The 21,065-nt window shown below is 40.4% G+C and overlaps 1 protein-coding gene across 3 annotated transcripts in view; it reads right to left on the bottom strand.

Annotated features, from left to right (window-relative positions):
• Positions 1 to 2,616: 2,616 nt before the first annotated feature.
• The window catches only part of TCP11L2 (t-complex 11 like 2), a 41,322-nt gene continuing 22,873 nt past the window's right edge, over positions 2,617 to 21,065 (bottom strand). For all 3 annotated transcript variants that reach the window (XM_059402185.1, XM_059402184.1, XM_059402187.1), the window contains exons 7-10: positions 13,956 to 14,143; positions 13,552 to 13,733; positions 10,724 to 10,896; positions 2,617 to 5,119 (exon numbers count right to left, since the gene is read on the bottom strand). In XM_059402185.1, coding sequence (XP_059258168.1) covers positions 4,878 to 5,119; positions 10,724 to 10,896; positions 13,552 to 13,733; positions 13,956 to 14,143 — 785 coding nt within the window. In that variant the 3' untranslated portion in view covers positions 2,617 to 4,877. The remainder of the gene's footprint in view (positions 5,120 to 10,723; positions 10,897 to 13,551; positions 13,734 to 13,955; positions 14,144 to 21,065) is intronic.

The raw sequence follows: 21,065 nt of genomic DNA on the forward strand, positions 1-21,065 counted from the left end.
TGAAGACAGATTCCTGGGTTTTCTTCTTTATAAAGTCTTGCAATAAACCCCTCAGTCCCTTTCCTTTGAAATCTGAAAGAGACTAACATAGTAAGCTTAGAAACAAGAAAGAGGAAACTTCACCCCAAAAATAGAGAACAAGAGGACACAAGTCAATAATACAAACATACTTTCTAAAAGATTAAATCATCAGTGGTTACTAGACACAATTGGAACATGTTGGGTTTGTCACTTTGCTTTACAGTTGTCACCAAGGACAATTACTGCTGCCTTCTGCATACCCTTGAGTTTCTCTGCCAATGACAATACTGGGCTTAACGAACCATGGTCCTGATGGGATATGACCATTTCTGTTCTGATGGATTTAAGTACTTGACCATCACAGCTCACAGTACTAAAACTTCCTGAAGCTTGAAAGAGATTTAGGACTAATAAATTACAGTTATTTTAATGTATTCTGACTACACTATGCTTTAGAGTTTGCAGATGATTTTGAATACATTATCTCATTTGATTTTCACAGCATCTCTGTGAGGTAGAGCAGGAAACAGAGGCTCAAGGAAATTAAAGAAACTGGCTTGAGTTCATAGGGCTATTAAGTAGTGGAAGCGAATTCAAACTTAGGTCTTACAACTGTCAGCCCCACACTACTTTCATCAAACAATGAGTGCAAAATTTTGGGACTTAACACCCCCAGAGGTGGAACAGGCAGAACTTTAGGTTTAAGAAGGGCTCCAGTTAGAAATAAAAATATGCTGTACAACAGGTGGCCCGTTCCATGGCCTCGGCTTACTTCGCCAACCAGACAGAGCACTCTCTACTTTTTCCTGGATCAGGCTTTAAAATCCTCTCAACAGTGCTCCGGAGAACTGCTAGTCAAAGATCAGAGCAGGCACATGGCTTTAAACCTGTTTTCAGGAAAAGGAGTTTCACAGGGCTTATTTAAGGAAGCTGGAAGGACCCAAGGTAGAGATGGCTAATGCTTACCAATATAAACTTACCAAATCAGCCTCTTCCTCCTCGGCACACTGTCCTGCCTTCCTTGCAGCTAGATGAGGCCATATGATTTGAGTTCTGGCTAGTGAACCATGAGTGGAAGTAGGCAACACTTTTCTTCCCTATCTTCTGAGGGAATGGAGATGTTGGAGAGCTAAGGGGACAGCAGTTACAGGATAGATGGAAGTTGGGCTTCTGAAGGACTGAATGGAATAGCACCTCCCCCTGAGCCCACCAACCTACCCCCTGCTTTGAACTATAATTTGAGAAATGTGGGTCTGTGAGGCCACTGAGATGTGGAGCTATTTGCTCAACAGCTCATCTACATACACCAGTAAAGGCTGACTTCACATGCTTATGACCTTCCTTGAATTATGGTGTTATTGTCACAGGCAATGCTAGATTGGGTGGGCTCACACATGTTTTACATTCAAATTTTAAGGACCTCATAAATGTACATGATGGTGGATTTTTTTTTTTTCCCTCTGTCTGTTCTTCAACAAACCTTGTCCATTTGGAAGACATCTCTAGCTGGGTGACCTTGATGGGACCATGGGAGTCTAAGGGTCAGCTACTTCCTCATTCCATCCCCTGCAAATAAGAGCCTGGGCTTTTGGCCTAGATTCTTCTGCTTGTTGACACCTGGGACTTTAAATCTTGAACAAATGAGGCAAAGAAGCAAGGACAGTCAAGAAATCAATCTCTGAAGCCATAGACTGAATCCAGCTTGGCTAGAGTCCTGCAGCTTGTATTGCCCTGGTTCCTATCCATTTTCTAAGCCTGATTCTCCAGATTAAGAAGATTCTGTGAGGTACTTAATAGCTATGCAATAAGCTCCCTTTATGCTTCAGTTGGATTGGGTCCATTTCTCTTCCTTATACCATGTGAGTGCATGTATGTGTACACACTCCACACAGAGGAATATTCCAGCACCAACAGCAAGTGTTCTTTGCTGGGGTAATCTTGCCAAAACATAATTTCCAAATACATAATTTCCAAAACATAACCCTCTCCTGTTTCAAAAGATTCAGATTATTTATCTATTTCAGGACAAGACCCATAAATTTTAGCATAACATTCCAGATCCTTTTTACCTCTCTCATTTCGCTTCCCCTTACTTTTACTTTTCTACGAGGTGCTGGTCCTTGGCTTGCCATTTCTCCACACCACTGTACTCACCATGCACTTGGTCTATCGTGTCTTCCCCCTTCTTAGCCCTTGGCAACTCCTGCCTATCCCTCCTGTTGTAGCTCAAGAATGATCTCCATGAAATAGAATTTGATGGTATTACCTCTAGTACTATGTGTACTTGTTTTATGCCCTGTACTATACTTTGTTGTGATTGTTTACAAGTTTGTCCTTCTTACTAGGTTATAAGCTTCTTGAGGACAGTGTCTGTCTAGTCACTGTGTATCACAAAATGTAGGATACCTCTGGGTGTACAGTATATGCTTAATAGGTATTTGTTGACTGACCGACTAAGTGAGTGACCACGACCTAATCTCTTTAAGGCTCTGACAATCACCAGAAGAATCATTCTAGAGCAACTGCAATAAAGACTGTACAATAATCCCAGCCCCGAGTTACCCAATGGTGGTTTGAAAACAAAGAGACACTGGCTATCTTGAAATAATTTTTAATGTTTTAAAATTTAACTAGTGCACACAATACATGTTTTAGCAGAAGAATGAAAATGTGTGTAGGGTGTTTAATAAAACTGACATTACAAAAACAAGACCACATTAAGAAAACCTCAAAAGGAGAAGTAAACATTTAAGTAAAACCAAAAACCAAAAACAAAAACAAAAAACCCCCACAAAACAAAACCCAAAACAACATGCTAAAGGATATGCTTTTAAAAGCCTAATAAATGTAGTTGCCTAAATCCAGACTTGAGACATTGAGATTTACTTTGGGACTTAAAAAAGGAAAAATAAAGCAGCAGAATGCCCTTCATTTTAAATGCACTTAAAAAAAAAAAAGTCTGCACATTGTTTTCCTGCTGGCAATTGCAGTATAATCAAGTATGTGAGAATACCAGCTGGATTCCAATCTGATGATATAAAAAGCACACCACCTGGTCTTCCTGTTAAGTTTACAGTTTACCTCAGAAAGCTACAAGAAGTCATACTGCCTATTACTTTTCCTTGTCAGACCCTCCCTGCCACCCATACTCCAAAGAGAACACAGCTGAAAACTACTTCAACTTAAGAAAAAAATGAAAACAAAAATCTTCAGCACCTTATAGTTTCTAAGCACAGAACAACATGGGCAGAAGGGAAATTCAGGAAGAGAGGGTAGCCAATGGGTAAGACCCACCCAGAGTGATGTGCTCTTCAGGAAAAGTCTACTTATACACAGCTGCTCAGACGGATAGAATGGCTGATTTATACATTGGTCATTGTGAGGAAAAAAAAAAAACACTTACAAAATTTCCTCAACTTTTGGCAGATCCCTCCAAAATGTAAAGATTGGAGATAACTTATTCACACAATCATTTCCTTGAACTTTATCAAATAATCAAGTAGCACCATAATGGTGGAAGTCATAGTGAGGAAAAGGAGGTAAAGAAGAAAGGAAGGTTTCTTTTGATGTCTTACTCATTCTTCCCCACCAGACTACGAAGATCCAATGAGTCCTTTGAGAACAAAATAATCAAAATGTGTTTTATGGGAATAAAGTACTTTCTAGATGGAGTCTGCCCAGACTATAGTGCTTCCCTTAACATTTCAAAACAAGTATGCAATTCCAGGACAAGCAGATTTCTCTAAAATCCCAATGACAACTAGGGCCAACTTGGCCAAGTTTTGCTCTAATGCACAAGAATGTCAAATGATAATGATATTTAGAAGAGCATCTTGGTCACAGTGGGGTAAAATTTAATCAGCACAGGAGGCATTTGCTAGCAGGTTATATGGTCTCTAAAAATCCAAAGTTCAACTATTTCTTTTTCAGATGTGAACTTCACTGAGAATGGGGGTCTCCTGGAGATTTGGTTTTATTGTTAACTTCCCTTCTTATTACACATAAATCAATTCAAACCACTCCTGCTGTATGTAAAAATATCAAAATCTTATATAAATCTTATCAACGGGCCTGAGAAATGCAAGGACATTCACTAAGATATTTGTGCAAAAATTTTTTCTCTCAGAGAGTAGGATAAGTTGCAGGCAGAGAAAACTAACCTCTAGAATAACATTTTACAAGGGATTTTTTTTTCTGTTTTCACTAAATGAACAATAGAAGTTTTATCTAAAATTTGTACATAGCTTTAAAATATTTTTAATAAATTTAAGTTCTAGACAAATACTGACAATTGGTAATATAAAATGTGATTTGGTACATTTGTGGAATTTGAAGACTTACCATGTAAGTTTTTGTTACACATTAATAATATTTCATTGTACATTTCAAAAATTACAAATACAAAACAATTATGCTTACTTCACGTCATTTATTCAGAACATCATCCCCTTAGTTATTCTCATGACTTCCAACCTTTTAAGAAGTTGTACCAAAACTAAAGATCATTAGATTTGATATTGACAAGTAAGGAAAAACAACTCCTTAAGGTTGGATGAATAAGCCATATATGAATGCTGAAGAAAACATTTATAGGTATTATATAGGTAATATAATCAATTACGAATTGCCTTCTGTCCATTAAAAACATCTTTTTTGAACTTGAAAATGATGCATGAATAGGTTCTATACGAAGTGCATATTTTCTGCAATGCTAATATTACTGGATTACACAATTCAGGCCAACACTGCACCACGAACAGGACTGAGAAGGTGCCGCATCTGTCATGCCACTGGCGGAAACAGACTGGGTACCAAAGTGCTGGATTTCCAACCTCAAATCCAATGTCAGTTCCTCTTTAGTTGGAAGATGAAGCATCTGCCTTTCCCATGGCTTCCTCACCGAAGAGCAGCTTTCGAAGTATATTTGCATAAAATGGTCCATACACTTGTCTGTTGAGATTCACAATGTTTGCATACTGAGAGCCCAGGGCTTCTAGCTCCTGCTGAATGACAGCAAGGCCTCCTGGGACGGGAGGCATGCATTTTTGAGGACTTGGAAGACAAAGTAGACTTTTCATGTAGAGTTGGGTTCGTTTATCTGGGGAAAAAGAAGATATCTTTAGCTGTCCCATTATTAAAGAATCTTATTTTAAAAAGTAAATGAAAATAGTAATTATCGTAGGTGAACTGCAGTAATATTCCCAGTTCTTTGCCCTCCCAGTACCCACATCCTCTATGAGGTAGCTTTGTAGCTTTTCCCATCAAAGGCTGGAGACTATTTCCCCATATCTTGAACAGGGGCTGGCCTTATGGCTTGTTTGGGCTGACACAGAATGTGCCAGAAGTGCTGGTAGGCTAGTTGCATGCAGAGGCTCCAAGCGCCATGGTTCACATCTGCTCTCTACCCACCACTGCACGTGAACAAGCCTGGGCTGGAGGAGAGACCACATAGAGGGAATCCGAGCTGTTCCATTCGAGGCCAGCTTAGACCAACTGACAGCCAACAAGACTGTAAACACTTGAGAGTCCAGGCAAGACCAGCAGAGCTGCCTACCCAAGCCACAGTTGACTACATACGCATGTGTGAGTCCAGCAAGACCAGATGAACTACCCAGGTGCCTCACAGACTTGTGAACAACACTAATTATCTGTGGGGGTTAAGCTGTGGAGTTTGAGGTACCTTGTTACACAGCAATGGCTAAGTGACACACACACACATACACACACAATGTAGAGCACTTTTGTAGTAGGACAGGGGCTCTTTTATAAAAACTTAATACTTACTGTCCGTGATTTAGTTAGGTACATGAAAGCTGAGTCTGTAAACTGGCACTGCTAGTTTGGCCCCATACAATGTTTTGTTTTTGTCTTTGTCTTTTTAAGAAATAGAAATTCTTTAAAATCAGGGGATTTCACATAGAAATCCAAATTTCTGGTTCCTCTCGAAAAATCTAGAGATGTAAACCTGGGGGCCCTAAATTATCACATGACCAGGGTGACCACACATCCAGGTTTTCCCCTTTTGGGCTAACATAATGAACAAGAATGGTCTCAAAAGTGTCTTGGTTTGGACAAAAAATTATACAGTGACCCTGATGAGGGAGCACGAGTCTGGCTGAAGACAAAGCAAAAGCTAGCGCCTTGTACCCCCCTCTCAATCCCCTCCCCCTCAGTCATACGTGTAGCATCCCTCAGGCAGCCCTGACTGCCATGAACAATAAGCAAATAGTTAACTTGCAGAGCTCACAATCCTGCTAGACAGGAGTCTCCCTTGGCTTACAAATGTCCTAAATCTCACTAACAAAGACGATTGATAGCAGGATTGTGACATCCCACCAAAAAGTCTCCCAACTATCTTAATGTTAATGGCTGGTCTAAAGACAACATTGATCAAGCCTCAAGGGCAAGGCCTCTGGTAGGCCCTCTTTAGCATATGAAAACTCCGTTGAAATCTCCCTTCCCCTCACCTACCCCCAACCACAGGGTAACCTGCCACCCCTCATAACCCAGGGCAGCAGCTCTTTCTGCCCACGGGTCCTGTCCCCGTGCTTTAATAAACCACCATTTTGCACCAAGGATGTCTCAAGAACTCTTTCTTGGTCATCGGCTCTGGACCTCAGCCCACCGAACCTCACCTAGGTTCTAGAACTTCATCAACCCCACCAGCGGCCAACAATCTGGAGGCACTGAGGAGGGGCTGCCCCAGCTGGCACTCCCGCTGGCCATCTTCTCCATTCTCCTACTTCTCCATTCTCCTACTTCGTTGCTTCAGCGCATCTGCATGTGAAGGAGCTTTGCAAGAGGATGCAAATGCTTAAGTCGGTGCACCGGCAGCAACAACACCTGACAAATAGTACCAGACCAGGCCTGCTACCAGCCACATAGCCCCAAGGACTTCTTTTGGCTTTGGAAACGTAAACTTCACAAAGAAAAATTCACTAAAGAGAACACAGTCCATAGGATATGGACCCTGATGACATTAATGAAACTCTTGTCTGCAAACTCTTCTCCCAAAAGTCACACAGCCAGGTCTGACCTAGAATTCTAAGTTCCCAATGTCACATGTCTTGTCTTGGCCAGAACTGTTTTCTCTTACTAGACAACCCTTCCCTCTCATCTCATCTCTGCCCAAAGTCCAAAACATCCTTCAATGCTGAGCCTAAAGTTACTTCCTTTCTATGACTTTCCCTAACACCTGCCAGACAATTATGCTATACTTTGGTTACTTGATAACATATATATGCCTCTCTCCCTTCTTAGATGGAAAGCTGCCTAAGGGTTAGGGCTGTGTCTTTTCTTATCTTTATATCCCTGGTCTGGCACGTGGCAGGCACATCACAAATGCTGACAGAACTAAAGTGAGAATGGAATGAAAAAGCTCTGTAAAAGTGAGTACATCCCACTGAAACCAACAGAGTCAAGGAGGAACAGGGTGGGCAGCCAAAGAGGACTTGATGTCACCCATGATTTGTCAACAAGAACAAATCATTCGTGTATGTATCACTTAGACAACTGAAAATTACTTAAAAAAAAAAAAACAAAAAACAGATAGCTACAAGCATGCAAATAATCCACATAGCAGGTAATCTAGAAATAACTGTTCCCTAGTTATCATATGCATTTGAAGAAAGCTGGTTTGAAAGAAACTTTTTCTAGTTATCTTTTCAAAAGGTTAAAAACATAGTGGGAGTTGTAATCCTATTATAAATAAACAGCACTTCAAGAACAAAAGGTGGCAGGGGTTGCCTGAGTGGCTCAGTTGGTTAAGTGTCTGCCTGGTGTCCTGGGATTGAGCCCCTGTCAGCCTCCGTGCTCAGCTGGGAGTCTCTTTCCCCTCTCCCCAACACCCTTCCCCAGCTTGTGCCCAATCTCTCTCAGATAAATAAATAAAACCTTAAAAAAAAAAAGACCAAAAAGAGGCAGACTATGGGTACCACAAACAGGAAAGGAAAAACCAAGGCTAACTGGTCCTTCTTATGTTCCTGGGCTCCTCTGAGTGCTTAATTTACTCCAACCCTGCTACAAGCAGAAAATTAGGAGTCAACTGTGTACTACATTTCCCGTTAGACTGGTTGCCTGACGCTTGGGAGCCCAGATCTGCTTTCATCACAGATATGGTCCCAACACCATCCTGAAAGATTGTTTAAAGAAAGAAACTCTTTCAAAACTGTTATTATGCTGACAAGTATTTCTGTCTCCTCTGCAGACAAGTCAGTTTTTAGGCCAAGAATAAAATGACAGAAGCGTCTGTCCACTTAGGAGCAGCCAAACTGAATCCCTGCCAAAGGCGTGCCCTTGGCTTCCAGAGTCGAAGAAGAGCTGCTCAAATGAGTCATTTTAGTTTCTAGGCAACGGTACTTTGAATGAGGTTAAAAATGCTTTCAGTCTGCAAAATAGCAGGAAGGTTGGACTGGGGATAGCTGGGTTTAAAAAAAAAAAAAAGTGCTTTACTGGATTTTAAGCGGCTACCCTGGGGTGGGGCACCCCAGCTCCCTCCCTTCTGAAATTGCAAGTGCTTCCCTTATCTAAAGCAAGGGCACAGAGGACACATGGACACTCGGGCCACCATGCCAACCAACAGCAGGGCTCCAGTTCCGACTACCGGGCCCAGCCGGAGTAGATAAGAATATGAATTCTAGAGTCAGACTGGCTCATTGAGAGTCCCTAGTCTGAAGCCAGACGGTTATGTGAGGTACTCACCCTGTGTAAGTCCATGACACGCTCACCCCTTGCACAAATACAGTTGATTCCTGAATAATTGGAGGCGAGGGGCACAGACCCCTCCCGTGCAGTCAAAAACTTACATATAACTTTTGACTCCCCCAAAGCCTACTAATGGCCTACTATTGACCAGAAGCCTTCTTGATAACATTAACAGTTCATTAACACATATTTTGCATATGTATTATATACATTATCCTTATAATAAAATAAGCTAGAGAATAGAAAATGTTACTAAGACTATCATAAGGAAGAGAAAATACATTTACAGTACTATATCAAGGGAAATCTGCATATAAGGGGACGTGTGCAGTTCAAACACGTTTTGTTCAAGCGTCAACTGTATTTATTAAATGCCATCTGTGGGTCCAGCCTGGTTCAGGGACATAGCAAGCAAGAGACATGCATTCCATCCTCATGAGGCCAGTATACTCGTGGGGCTAGTGGTATACGGCAGAGACTGCAGAGAGTCTGCCCCTTCTCCTCCCAGGGATGGGCTGTTCTGCTGGAGACCAAGGCCATGAGGACACACAGGAATCAGCAGTGAAGGCATACAGGGAAGGCCTCAGCCCTGTGTTTGTCATTGTCATTCAGGGTCATCTCTTGGTAGCCCACAGTACTGCTACCAACACTACTCCTTTCTGGGAATGGTTTAAAATCTTGAGCTTTTAGTGGCCTAGATCTCCAGCATTCCATGTCCCCAGGGTTAGGAATGAGAGACCTATGTGAGAGCCTCAAAAAAAATGATGACAAGTATTTATACTCTTAGGGAAGTTAGCGTTGTACTTTGAAAACTTGCAGATTAGTCCACAGTTCCAATTCTACGCTCTTTTCCTCCTTCTGGTCTTTATTCCTCACTCTCTGTAGTACACACTTGCTTTGTGCCCCATGTCACCTTCTCCCCCTTCTTCTGGCCAAAGCACCCAATTTGGTCTGGGCCAAATCTTCTCTTCCCTACTCTCAGACTAGGTGTTGCAGGGAAAGTCGGCTCACCCTGACTCCAAGAACTGAACACACGTCTCAAGCTCCGTCTCAAGCTCCGGTTCCTTCCCCTCTGGCCACCTTGACCGATTCAAGAATGTGACTTGACCTGCAGTCATGCTGGCTGAAGCTGATAAGGCTCTATTCTGGGGTCATTATTTGGGCTAAGAGTGAAGCCAACACCTTGTTTTTCACTTGACTTCAATATGGAAAGATACAGTCTGGAGCTGAAGCTTGTCTTGCCACGACGGAGAGAGTCTATCTGTGAAGACAGCCAGCCCAAGGAAGGCAGTGCTGAGGGAGGAGGTGGGGAAATTAGTATCAGTGACACGGTCTGCTCTCTGACTCAGTCATATAGGAGACAGCCCTGCTCTGCTCTTGTTGGTTACATGAGAAAATGCACTTCCTTTTTGCTTACACTAGTTCAGTTCTATCACAAGTATTAGAAAGAGTCCTAACTGATGCATTCTCCATTTTCCCAACTCACCAACACAACTTGACACGGAGACAGACACTTGCCTAGGGATTAAGTACAAAGGGAAAAAAAAAAAAAAAGCCCACCATCATGCCCCCCAGTTCCACAGCCTCTTTGCTCATTGTCTCTTTGAGCCCGGCCAAGAAAGAGGCCTCAGCTTACTTAGCCTAGCTCACAGCAGAACTGGTATCACTGCCAGCTGGTTTGGATTGTTGCATAGATCTAGGATTTTAACATATTGGTAGCACTATGGTATTTTCTTCATAAAAATCTATTGGCTGGGTATAAGACAGAAAGCCCTGGAATATTCCCCCACAGTTACATATACACACAGAAGCAGCAGTGAGTCCCAAACCTTTGAAAGTACAATTTGTTTCTTTATATTTTCAACATTTATTCTCCAAAAGGAGTAGGTAATCTATTTAAGACAAAAAAAATGTAACTGACACTTGACATTGGTCAAAACCAGCAAGTTAAAAGCAAATTGGAATTGAAGCAGAAACCAATGAAAACATGAGGACCCACCAATCAAGGACCAGATAGGATTGCCCTCCTTTTCGATGCTTGAAAATTGGCCTATGAGATTAGCTTGGACCTCAGCATTCAAAATGGATAAACCTCTCTCCGCCAGGGCCTTGTTAATCTCAACACAAGTCTGAGCACCGATAGAATTCAGGATTTCCTTCAAGTTAGTGGTCCTTAAAAAAGCATAAAACAAAATTGCATTAGGAATAGTTTTTTTTATTCAGCAGTTTTTAAACATTTTTTAATATATCAACTTAGTTCAAATGTCTGTCACTTTTCATTTACACAGACAGTAAGTACCTCTATTACATGAACTTAGAATATAGTAACTTCTCCCAGGTACCACCCCTATGTGTAGCAGATTTTTAAATGCTTAAAACCATTCAATTCTGAAGGTGCTGTTTAGTTAGAAAAGCAGAGTCAGAAAAGGTGGTCCCTGAAAATAAGTCTGCAACCCCAATTTCCTGCAGGACCATCAGAAAGGAAAAGAAAATACCTATTTACTTCTTAAAAACAAACCCTTTGGTCTGAGCAGATTCATTCATAGATTTTTTTTGTTTTTGTTAAATCTTTATTTACAGAATGAAGAATCAATTCCATTACCCATGCCCAAACAGTGAATCTATAAAACCAATCAAAACCAAGAAATGAGGGGCGCCTGGGTGGCTCAGTGGGTTAAGCCACTGCCTTCGGCTCAGGTTATGATCTCAGGGTCCTGGGATCGAGTCCCGCATCAGGCTCTCTGCTCAGCGGGGAGCCTGCTTCCTCCTCTCTCTCTGCCTGCCTCTCTGCCTCCTTGTGATCTCTCTCTGTCAAATAAATAAATAAATAAATAAATAAATAAAATAAACAAGAAATGAAGGGGGTGGATCAGTCAGTTAAGTGGCCAACTCTTGATTTCGGCTCAGGTCATATCCCAAGGTCCTGGGATCAAGCCCTCTATTGGGCTTGTATTGGAAGTCTGCTTGAGGTTCTCTCTTTCCCTTCTCACTCCGCCCCTCCCCCCACTTATGATCTCTCTCTCTCTCCCCCTAAAATAAACAAATAAATCTAAAAAAAAAAAAAACCCCACAAGAAATGAACCTATTTAAAGGTTAATACCATAATGACAAATTACCTAAAATTCTTGACCTATTATGATCAAAGATAATCTTCCTATTGTTACTTTCAAGTACCCAATCAAAAATCCCAGAAAACCATAAAAAGTAACTGGCAATGGGCTATTTAAGAGGTAAGTAAAAAGAGGCAATTAGAAAGGGCATGTGTTGGGTCCACACTATTGGGGAACGATGATTGCAAACAGCCTCTCACTGTCCAGAAATGGTCTTTAATATAACTTTGTGCAAAATGGGAATTAAAGGATAAGAGAACAGGGGTGGGCAGGCATGAGGAATTAAAACGATAAGGCAATTGGAGAGGCAGAACTTCTATAAAGACGACGATTTAACAACTAACTAGTTATTAAAGGTGAACATTTATCAAGCATCATGGGCCAAACACCTGTACTAAGTGCTTCACAATGGATCATCTTAAGTTCCCACATTGGTAAGTAGGCACAATTATCCCTTTTTTCAAGTGAGAAAATGAGGCTCAGAGTGATTAGGGAACTTGTCCAAGGGTACCTAACCAGGCAATAGCACACCTGGGACTTAAACTGTGGTCTGTCAGACCTGAAGCTTGACTTCTCAGTAACCACTTTGCTATATGCTTTATATGAATACTTAAAACAGCTCTGTGGGTTCTCTAAAGGCTTAATAAAAAAATTTCTAGAAAGTAATAGTTACCCTGTGTGGGGAGATGCTAAGGTAAGACCAGCTGCAAACCTAGAGAAGGTTTCTTTTCGTTATAAGTCTTGTGTCCTGGAATGTGAAGTAAATGAGCCTGGATAGCTCGCACAAACATGGTAGGAAGGGGAGGGCCTTGACACAGCTGGACCAGACCTCAGCCCTTGATTTCCCTTTTTTCTCGCTGTGCAGCCCAAGGTAAATCCTATTCTCTTTTTGAAAACTTTGGATGCTGTAATCACCCAGGCTCCTTTTGGCTCTTAATATTCTAGGATTTTATCAAGTAATCTTATGTGCTTTCTGGGTAATGGGGAGGAGGATGGAGGGAGAGAGGCATCTCCCTTCAAAGACAGGAATGAACAATGGAAGGCCTTAAAAACACCTTAAAGGGGAACCAGCAAGAGAAGCTGACCCATGTAAGACCAATGAAAACATCTGGTCATTGACTAAGATTAGGAATTTTCTGACTTGGACAGGATTCACAATAGGATGATCCAAATGAGATCCAAGGTCTGATCCTGGGCAATGAATTTAGCAAAAAACAAGACCTTCACTGGACTTGTGCAATATCTCTGAAGGATAGGATGTCACTACTTCTACCAAAGAGTTCATAGTGGTCTGGATCAGAGAAGTTGGTAAACATTTCATTGCAGAAAAATTATGGAGTCAGAACAACTGAGTAGGAAGCCTCCCTGAGAGGGCCTTCTAAACCCTCGGCGTGGAATTCTGGGTTTTGTTTGCTTGTTCCACAGCACTGTCAAAGAAATGTGTCAAAGAAACTGTCAAGAAGAGCTCTTAGACATGCCCATCCTAAGTGGAAATAGGACACTCACCCTGGCACTTGGCATGGAAAAGATCTCTCCCTTCTTATGAAAGGACATCTTCAGAGATATTAAAAGAAATTCTAGAAAAAGAAGGTATAAGATAAACTTCTCTAAAGTAGTCCTGAATACCACACCCAGACATCCAGGATTATTCATGATCTCTGAAACACACTCCGAGACTTAACACGAGGATGAGCACTTGGAAACACTTGGAACTTACTCTTTGTTCATGCCTTCAAGTAGAACAGCTGAAATCCTTTTTAACCTGTTTGCAAGCTCAGGGAGGCCTTCTGTAAGAGCACCCACCATGTTGTTGGTAATTAGGGACAGGCAGGCAATAATCTTCAATTGATTCAGCTTTTCTGTCAGTTCCTGAAGACGTGCTCCATCTGTGATGAGTGTCTAGCATGTTTATTTTAAATGTAAAAATAGAAAGGGAAGCTCAATACCATGAAAATATAAAACAAGCAATGTTACATCCAAACTCCCATTTCTGTCTGATTTCAGGAAAGTCATTAAACCACAGGCAACACTAGACAGACCAGGTGATGCATAGATAGAACTTGTGAATTAAAATATTGGAGAACTTGAGGGAAGGGAAAAAAAAAAAAAACCAACACTCACCTCTGGTAATTCTTTTTTCTGATAATCCCAATGTAACAGTTTTAAATAACTGTTATTTAGCACCAGTGTAGGACTCAGGCTTGGCTTAGAGCTATTTTCGGCCCCAGGAGTTAAAGCAGTCTCAGAAAGAGAAAGTAGTTCTTCATTTACAGATTCTTTTAACCATTCTGTAGTTTGATCAAGAGCACCTGAAAACAAAAAGGCCGTATGTTTGTCCTACAGCTCTTAGATCCCTTTTGTGCATTCTACATAACAACAGAGGTTAAGTGAGGGGCTGGGCATGAATGCTAAGACAGGCACACCCCTAAAGGAGCTTATAGTCCAGATGGGAAGCCAGAGCTGTAAACCAACAATTACGCAAAATAGAATAAATCCAAGAAGGTACAGTGGGAGTGGAGGGAGCAAACATTGTCCAAGACAGAGTCGAATAGGAAAAGCTCTGTAAGTGATGCCTAAAGATATAAAACAAACAGAGGACAGGACTGTCACTCCAGACCAGGTGAACAACCCATACAAAAACCCAGAACAGTGAATATGGCACATTCTGGATGCTACAAGCATATCTGTATTGTCGGTCCATAGAGAACAAGGGAGAGTGGTAGCAGATGGCATCGGGTAGGTAGGCAGGAGCCAGCTCACACATGACCTTGAATTTTGGCAGAGAAGGTATTCAGACTAAAAGCATTGATTATTAAACATTTTTGGGTCCTGGGTCCCCCTGAGCATCTGATTAGAATTATGCCTTTCTCAAAATGCACATTCATGCTAATGTGCACAATTTATTTTACTTTTGATCCAGTTTTAAGGCCCCCCCCCTAAAAACAATTTTGTTTTTTACACATTTCTTATAAAACTGTATTTGATAGAATTTATGAGGTGGAAATTGCTAAAAAAAAACAAAAACAAAAACAAAAAAAACAAAACACACAGAATGAACACAGATGCAGATCTTTTTAAAAAGCACCAGAGAATGAAATAAAGAATAGTGACCCTGAAATTCTTCCTGAGACCCAGCACTCGAACCAGGGTAATCTGTGAGCAGCAATGTTTGCCACACAACAGCAACACCACCCGAGAATTTCACAACTTTGCTTCCCCTCAGTTGGCAAATATTCTTGGTTTTTCTAGTTCTGTTCATAGAGATGTAAAAGACTTGAGGTCTTTTGTTTAAAGGACACCCAACAGAGAGAGAGAGAGAGAGAGAGAGAGAGAGAGAGAGGAAATCTTGGTGGATATAATTACAATGTAGGGTTAATAAGCATTTACACTGCAAGCTTAATCATTTACAGCTGACACATCTAAAAGCCCATTTAGTTATCTCAAACAAAGCAACAGTGTACCATAGTGGTTCTCAATCCTGGCTGATTTTACAATCACCTGGAGAGCTTTAAAAAGAAAAGAAAGATCTTGGGCACAGCTCTTGGAGATTCCAATTTAATCAGTCTGAGATGGGGCTCAGGCAACTGTGTTTAAATACCCCAGGTGATCCTAGCTTGAAGCCAGAATTGAGTACAACTGGTAAAGCAGAAAGAGCACAAGCTCAGAATGAAACACCAGCTCTCCTCTAAGGAATCTACCTGCTGAGATGTTACTCCCACCAGCTAGTACACTGATGGATCTATGTGGCTCCAAAACCAAGGTCAACCCCCATGAGATACAAGTACTGTCAATTTTTCATGTAAGCAGGAAGTCTCTTCATTCACTCATTTATTCAATGACAACGGAGCACTTAATGTACCCTAGGTGCTATACCAAGTGCTAGGGATTCGTAGATGAGTAAACCTGTTTTGTGCACTCAAGAAGCTCTTAGTCTACTGGGAGGGAGAAACACAAGAACAGGCAATGGCTTTACAGGAGCATTTACCTAAGAATTTCCTAGGAACTGTGAAGGCCCAGGAGAACTGCACTTGAATTTACTCTCCACCAATACACGCTTCTGGTTTCCTGCTAGGGAGGCTTGGCCTCACCCCCCCTGAAACTACCTTTGGTTCTCTAAATCTAAATCCTGCCAGTCTTTACTGGCCTAGCTTAAGTCTCTCTTCCTGTGGGAAGCCTTTCTTGATTGTACTGACCCATCCCTGCTCTCCCTTCTCAAAGAACCCACCTTTGAATTTTTGATCTGGCTGTCATTTCTCTTGCACAGCTTAACTAAAAAACAGCTTCTCTATTTTTTTAAAAAAAATTATTATTAAATATTTTATGCACGTTCATCTCAATTTCATCTCATTCACTGAAGAGCCCAATAAATGATCTTTATTTTTTATTTCTCTTTCCTTTGACTTAATTCATAGCATCACATGATAGGTATGTGAAATGTGGCTTTGTTTTGGCAGCCACGTTTGCTTTGGAAAATACTCAGATTATCTTTCTAGTGGTACTTGACACATATTGGGTGCTCTAAAAGCCTCTGCTCTCCTGGGGGCACCTGGGTGACTCAGTCAGTTCAGCATCTGCCTTAGGCTCAGGTCATTATCATAGGGTCCTGGGATTGAGTCCTGCATTGGGCTCCCTGGTCAGCGGAGAGTCTTTCTCCCTCTCCCCCGCTTATGCTCTCTCACATGCTCGCTCTCTCTCTTTTTCAAATAAATAAATAAATAATGGCAATAAATAAATAAATAAAAGCTTCTGCTCTCTGTGTCTGGCATGAGTGACCTGGTAGGTTTCCAATTTAACTCACCATCTCTGGAAGTAAACATCAACTTAAAGAATTGCTCAAATAGTCGTCTTCACACTGACAGACGGATTGGTCCCACAGGCCCACCGCTACCTTTCCCTCCCCACTGTAAAACATTTACTAATGTACACAGTACACACAAATCAAGACAAAGTGTTTTTTGTAAACTCTTTCACAAAACAGAGAAGGGAAGACTTCTCACTCATTTTTATGAGGCCAGCTTTGCCCTGATACCAAACCCAGACAAACACATTACAAGAAAATTACAAAACGATCTCTTTCCAAAAATACAGATGCAAAAATCCTTAAGGAAGCATTAGCAAGGTAAAGTATTAGCAAGATAAAATAATACACTATGACCAAGGAGGAGTGGGATAAACATTTCAGGATTGCAAGGTTGCTTTAATTAGAAAAACGTCCATTACAGTAATTTAGCACATTAGCACAATAAAGGAGAAAAAAAATCCCATCCCATCATTAGATATGGAAAAAGCATGTGACCAAATTTAACATATGATCTAGTTAGATAAAAACTCTGGGCAAAGCAGAAACAGATCTTCCTCAACACAGAAAAAGGACATCTATGAGAAGCTGCAGCTAACACCATACTTAATGGTCAAATTATGAATATTCCTCCCCTAGAAAGGCAAGGATGCCTTCTCTCATGACTGCTATTGAACATTTGATTGGATGTCCTCGTTAGTGCAATAAAGCAAGAAAAAGAAATAAAAGGCACATAGATTTAAAAAGAAGAAGTAAAACTGTTTATTTGCAGGCAAAATGATTGTATATATAGAAAAACTGAAGGAATATTCTAAAAACCTACTAGCATTAATAAGTTAATATCTTAGCAAGTTCTCAGTATGTAAAATCAATATTCAAAAATTGATTGTATTTCTATATACTAGAAAATAAAAATTTTACAAAATACCACTTATAACAGCATCAAAGAACATAAAATAAATGAGATTAAATTGAACAAAATCAGAACAGAACTGGAGGGGTACCTAGTGACACAGTTGGTTGCGCATCGGGCTCTTGGTTTTGGCTCAGGTCATGGTCTCAGGGTTGTGAGATCAAGCTTCACATCAGGCTCCCCACTTGGCATAGAGTCTGCTTAAGTTTCTCTCTCCCTCTCCTTTGGCCCACCCCACCTCAAATAAACAAATCTTAGAGGAAAAAAAAGTACAAGACTGGTACACCAAAACTAAAACATACTGCTCAAATAAATCAGACTTGAGATATCCAGTTCACAAATTAGTAGACTTATTAATGTGAAGATGTCAAATCCACATAATTCCAATCACCAACCCAGCTGGCTCTTCTGCAGAAACTGATAAACTAATTAAAAATGGATGTGAAGTGCTCGCTTCGGCAGCACATATACTAAAAAAAATGGATGTGGAAATTCAAAGGACCTAACAAAGACAAAACAATTTTGAAAAAGAAGAACAAAAATGGAAGTCAAACACTACCTGATTTCAAGACTTAGCCTCAATAATCAGGACTGTGTGGTATTTAGTGAAGGGAAGACATACAGATCATAGGATTGAATAGAATCCAATTTAAAAAATGAAGTAGTAGTATGAGCTACAACACGGGTAAATCTTGAACATATTATACTAATTGGAAGAAGAGACACAAAAAGCCACACACTACACGATTTGATTTATATGAAATGCCCATAATTGGCAAATCCATAAAAACAGAAGGTAGACCGGGGGTTATCAAAAGCTAAAGGAAGGGAAGACTAGGGAGATACTGGCAGTGGGTATGGGGTTTCTTTTAAAGGTGATGAAAATCTTCTGGAATTAAATACTGATGATAGTTATATAACCTTATGAATATACTAAAAGCCACTGAATTATAAACTTTTAAAAATTAATGTTGTGGAATATAAATTATATTTCAATTACAAAGAAAATAATAAAGAGGTCAGAAATAGATTCACAAATGTATCATTGATTGATTTTCAATAAAGATGCCAAAGCAGTTCAATAGAGAAAAGATAATCTTTTTGAACAAATGGTGCTAGAACTGGATACACATATGGAAAAATGTGAACCTTGAAATATATTATCTTGAAATGCTTCCTAAGCCTAAAACTATAAAAATGTCTAGAAGAAAACATTCAAAAAATTCTTCATGACCTTGGGATATGCAAAGATTTTGTAGACACACCACTAAATGCACAAATAAAAGAAAAATTTTATGATTTGGTCTTCACCAAAATTAAAAATTTCTCTTCTTCAAAGGGTAGTGTTAAGAAAATGAAAAAGGCGGGACGCCTGGGTGGCTCAGTGGGTGGGGCCGCTGCCTTCGGCTCAGGTCATGATCTCAGGGTCCTGGGATCGAGTCCCGCATCGGGCTCTCGGCTCAGCAGGGAGCCTGCTACCCTCTCTCTCTCTGCCTGCCTCTCCATCTACTTGTGATTTCTCTCTGTCAAATAAATAAAATCTTTAAAAAAAAAAAAAAAGAAAATGAAAAAGGCAAGCCACAGATGGGGGAAATTTCATATAAAACTGACAAAGGATTTATTTCCAGAATATATTGAAAGTGCTTCAATTCAATAAAAAGATAGCCCAGTTTAAAAACAGGCAAAAGATTTGACTGGACATTTCACATTAGAAGATAAATGGCTATTTTACATATGAAAAGATGCCCAACATCATTCATCATCAAGTAAATGTATATAAAAACCACAGTGAAATACTACTTTCACACCCTCTATAAAAGGTAAAATTTAAAAGACCAATAATACCTTGCATTGGTGAAAACGTAAAGCAGTTGGAACTCTCATATACTGATGGTGAAATAGCACCATCACTTTGGTAAAATAGCACAACCACTTTGGAAAATAACTGCCAGCTTCTTATAAAGTTAACCATATACTTAACATAATGACCCAGCCATTCTACTCCTAGGTGTTAACCCAAGAGAAAAGAAAACTATGTGCACACACAAATACTGATACATATGTATTCGCAGCAGCTTTATCCATAGTGGCCTAGAACTGGAAACAATGCCAATGTCAATCAATAGGTAAACAGACAAAGTATAGTACAATCATATAACAGGATGCTTCTCAGTAATACAAATTATTGATAAATACACAACACGGATGAATCTCAAAAACCTTATGTTGAGTAAAAGAGGTTGGACAAAAAAGTGACACACAGTGCTGCCTGGGTGGCTCAGTTGGTGAAGCAACTGCCTTTGGCTCAGGTCATGATCCCGGAGTCCCGGGATCGAGTCCCACATTGGGTACCCAGCTCCATGGGGAGTCTGCTTCTCCCTCTGACCTTCTCCCCTCTCATTCTCTCACTTTCTCTCTCTCAAATAAATAAATAAAATCTTTAAAAAAAAAAAAAAGGGACACACAGCATGATTCCGTTTAATATGAAGTTCTAACAGAGGCAAAGTTAATCTACAATGATGAAAATTTTATCAGTTTTTACCTCAATGGGGGAGTTTACTGCAAAGGGCAAGAAAGTTCTTTTTGGCGTGACAGAAATGCTTTATATCTTATTTGTAGTAATAGTTACAGGAGCATATTCTTTTGTCAAAACTCATGAAACCACATACTTCAAGTGGGCACACTGTCTTGCACAGATAGTGCATTTCAGTGAAGTTTAAAAAAGGGACATAGGTTACAGGTTGGCCAACTGAGTCACTGAATCTAAATCTAGTAAGTGCAGGTTGAATTGCATAAAGCTTCATCAACACTAAACACACACACACACGTGTGAAGATTTATATCACGTAAAAGCCACCGACTGTGCTATTTAGTGCTACAAATAGCAGACAGGGGGATGTCCTGTAAAATCTGCCAGTTTAGTGTGAATGAGTTTAGCAGTTGAGCCTTCCAAGATGAATGAATTAAAGGTATCCCCATATGGATTCTTCAAGGAATCCAATTCCCATCTCTGCTGATTTCTAGTATGGTACCTAAGCATGAAATCTGGTTCTTAAGTATGAACTCCGAATGACCTCTAAAAGGGCAACAACTCCACATCCTGGATCTAGGAAATGGCCTGTATAATTCTGAGCAGACAGTGCTCCTATAAACTAAGAGACTGCTGCAGAATTATGGGACTGGAAGACCCTGATGTTGTGCAAAGCTTTAGATGGCTCCCATTTTCAATCTTCTGGAAAAATATTCAGACTAAATTCTTCAATTTCCAGTTAGAAGAATATAGCTCCCTTTATCCATGACACCTGCTCTATTATATCTAGCAATACCTCATCTCCCTTCTTTTTCCTTCCTTCCTTCCTTCGTTTTCTTTCCAAGGCTCCTGCCCAACTTGAGGCCTGAACTCATGACACAGAGATCAAGATTCACATGATGGAACCAGCCAAGCAGCCCTTGGTACTGCTTTCTTTGAGATACTGTTTTCCCTCCCTCCATGGTTTCTTTTGTAAATATCAATTAAGAG

Source organism: Mustela nigripes, chromosome 6 (genome assembly GCF_022355385.1).
Source record: "Mustela nigripes isolate SB6536 chromosome 6, MUSNIG.SB6536, whole genome shotgun sequence".
Classification (NCBI taxonomy): Eukaryota; Metazoa; Chordata; class Mammalia; order Carnivora; family Mustelidae; genus Mustela; species Mustela nigripes.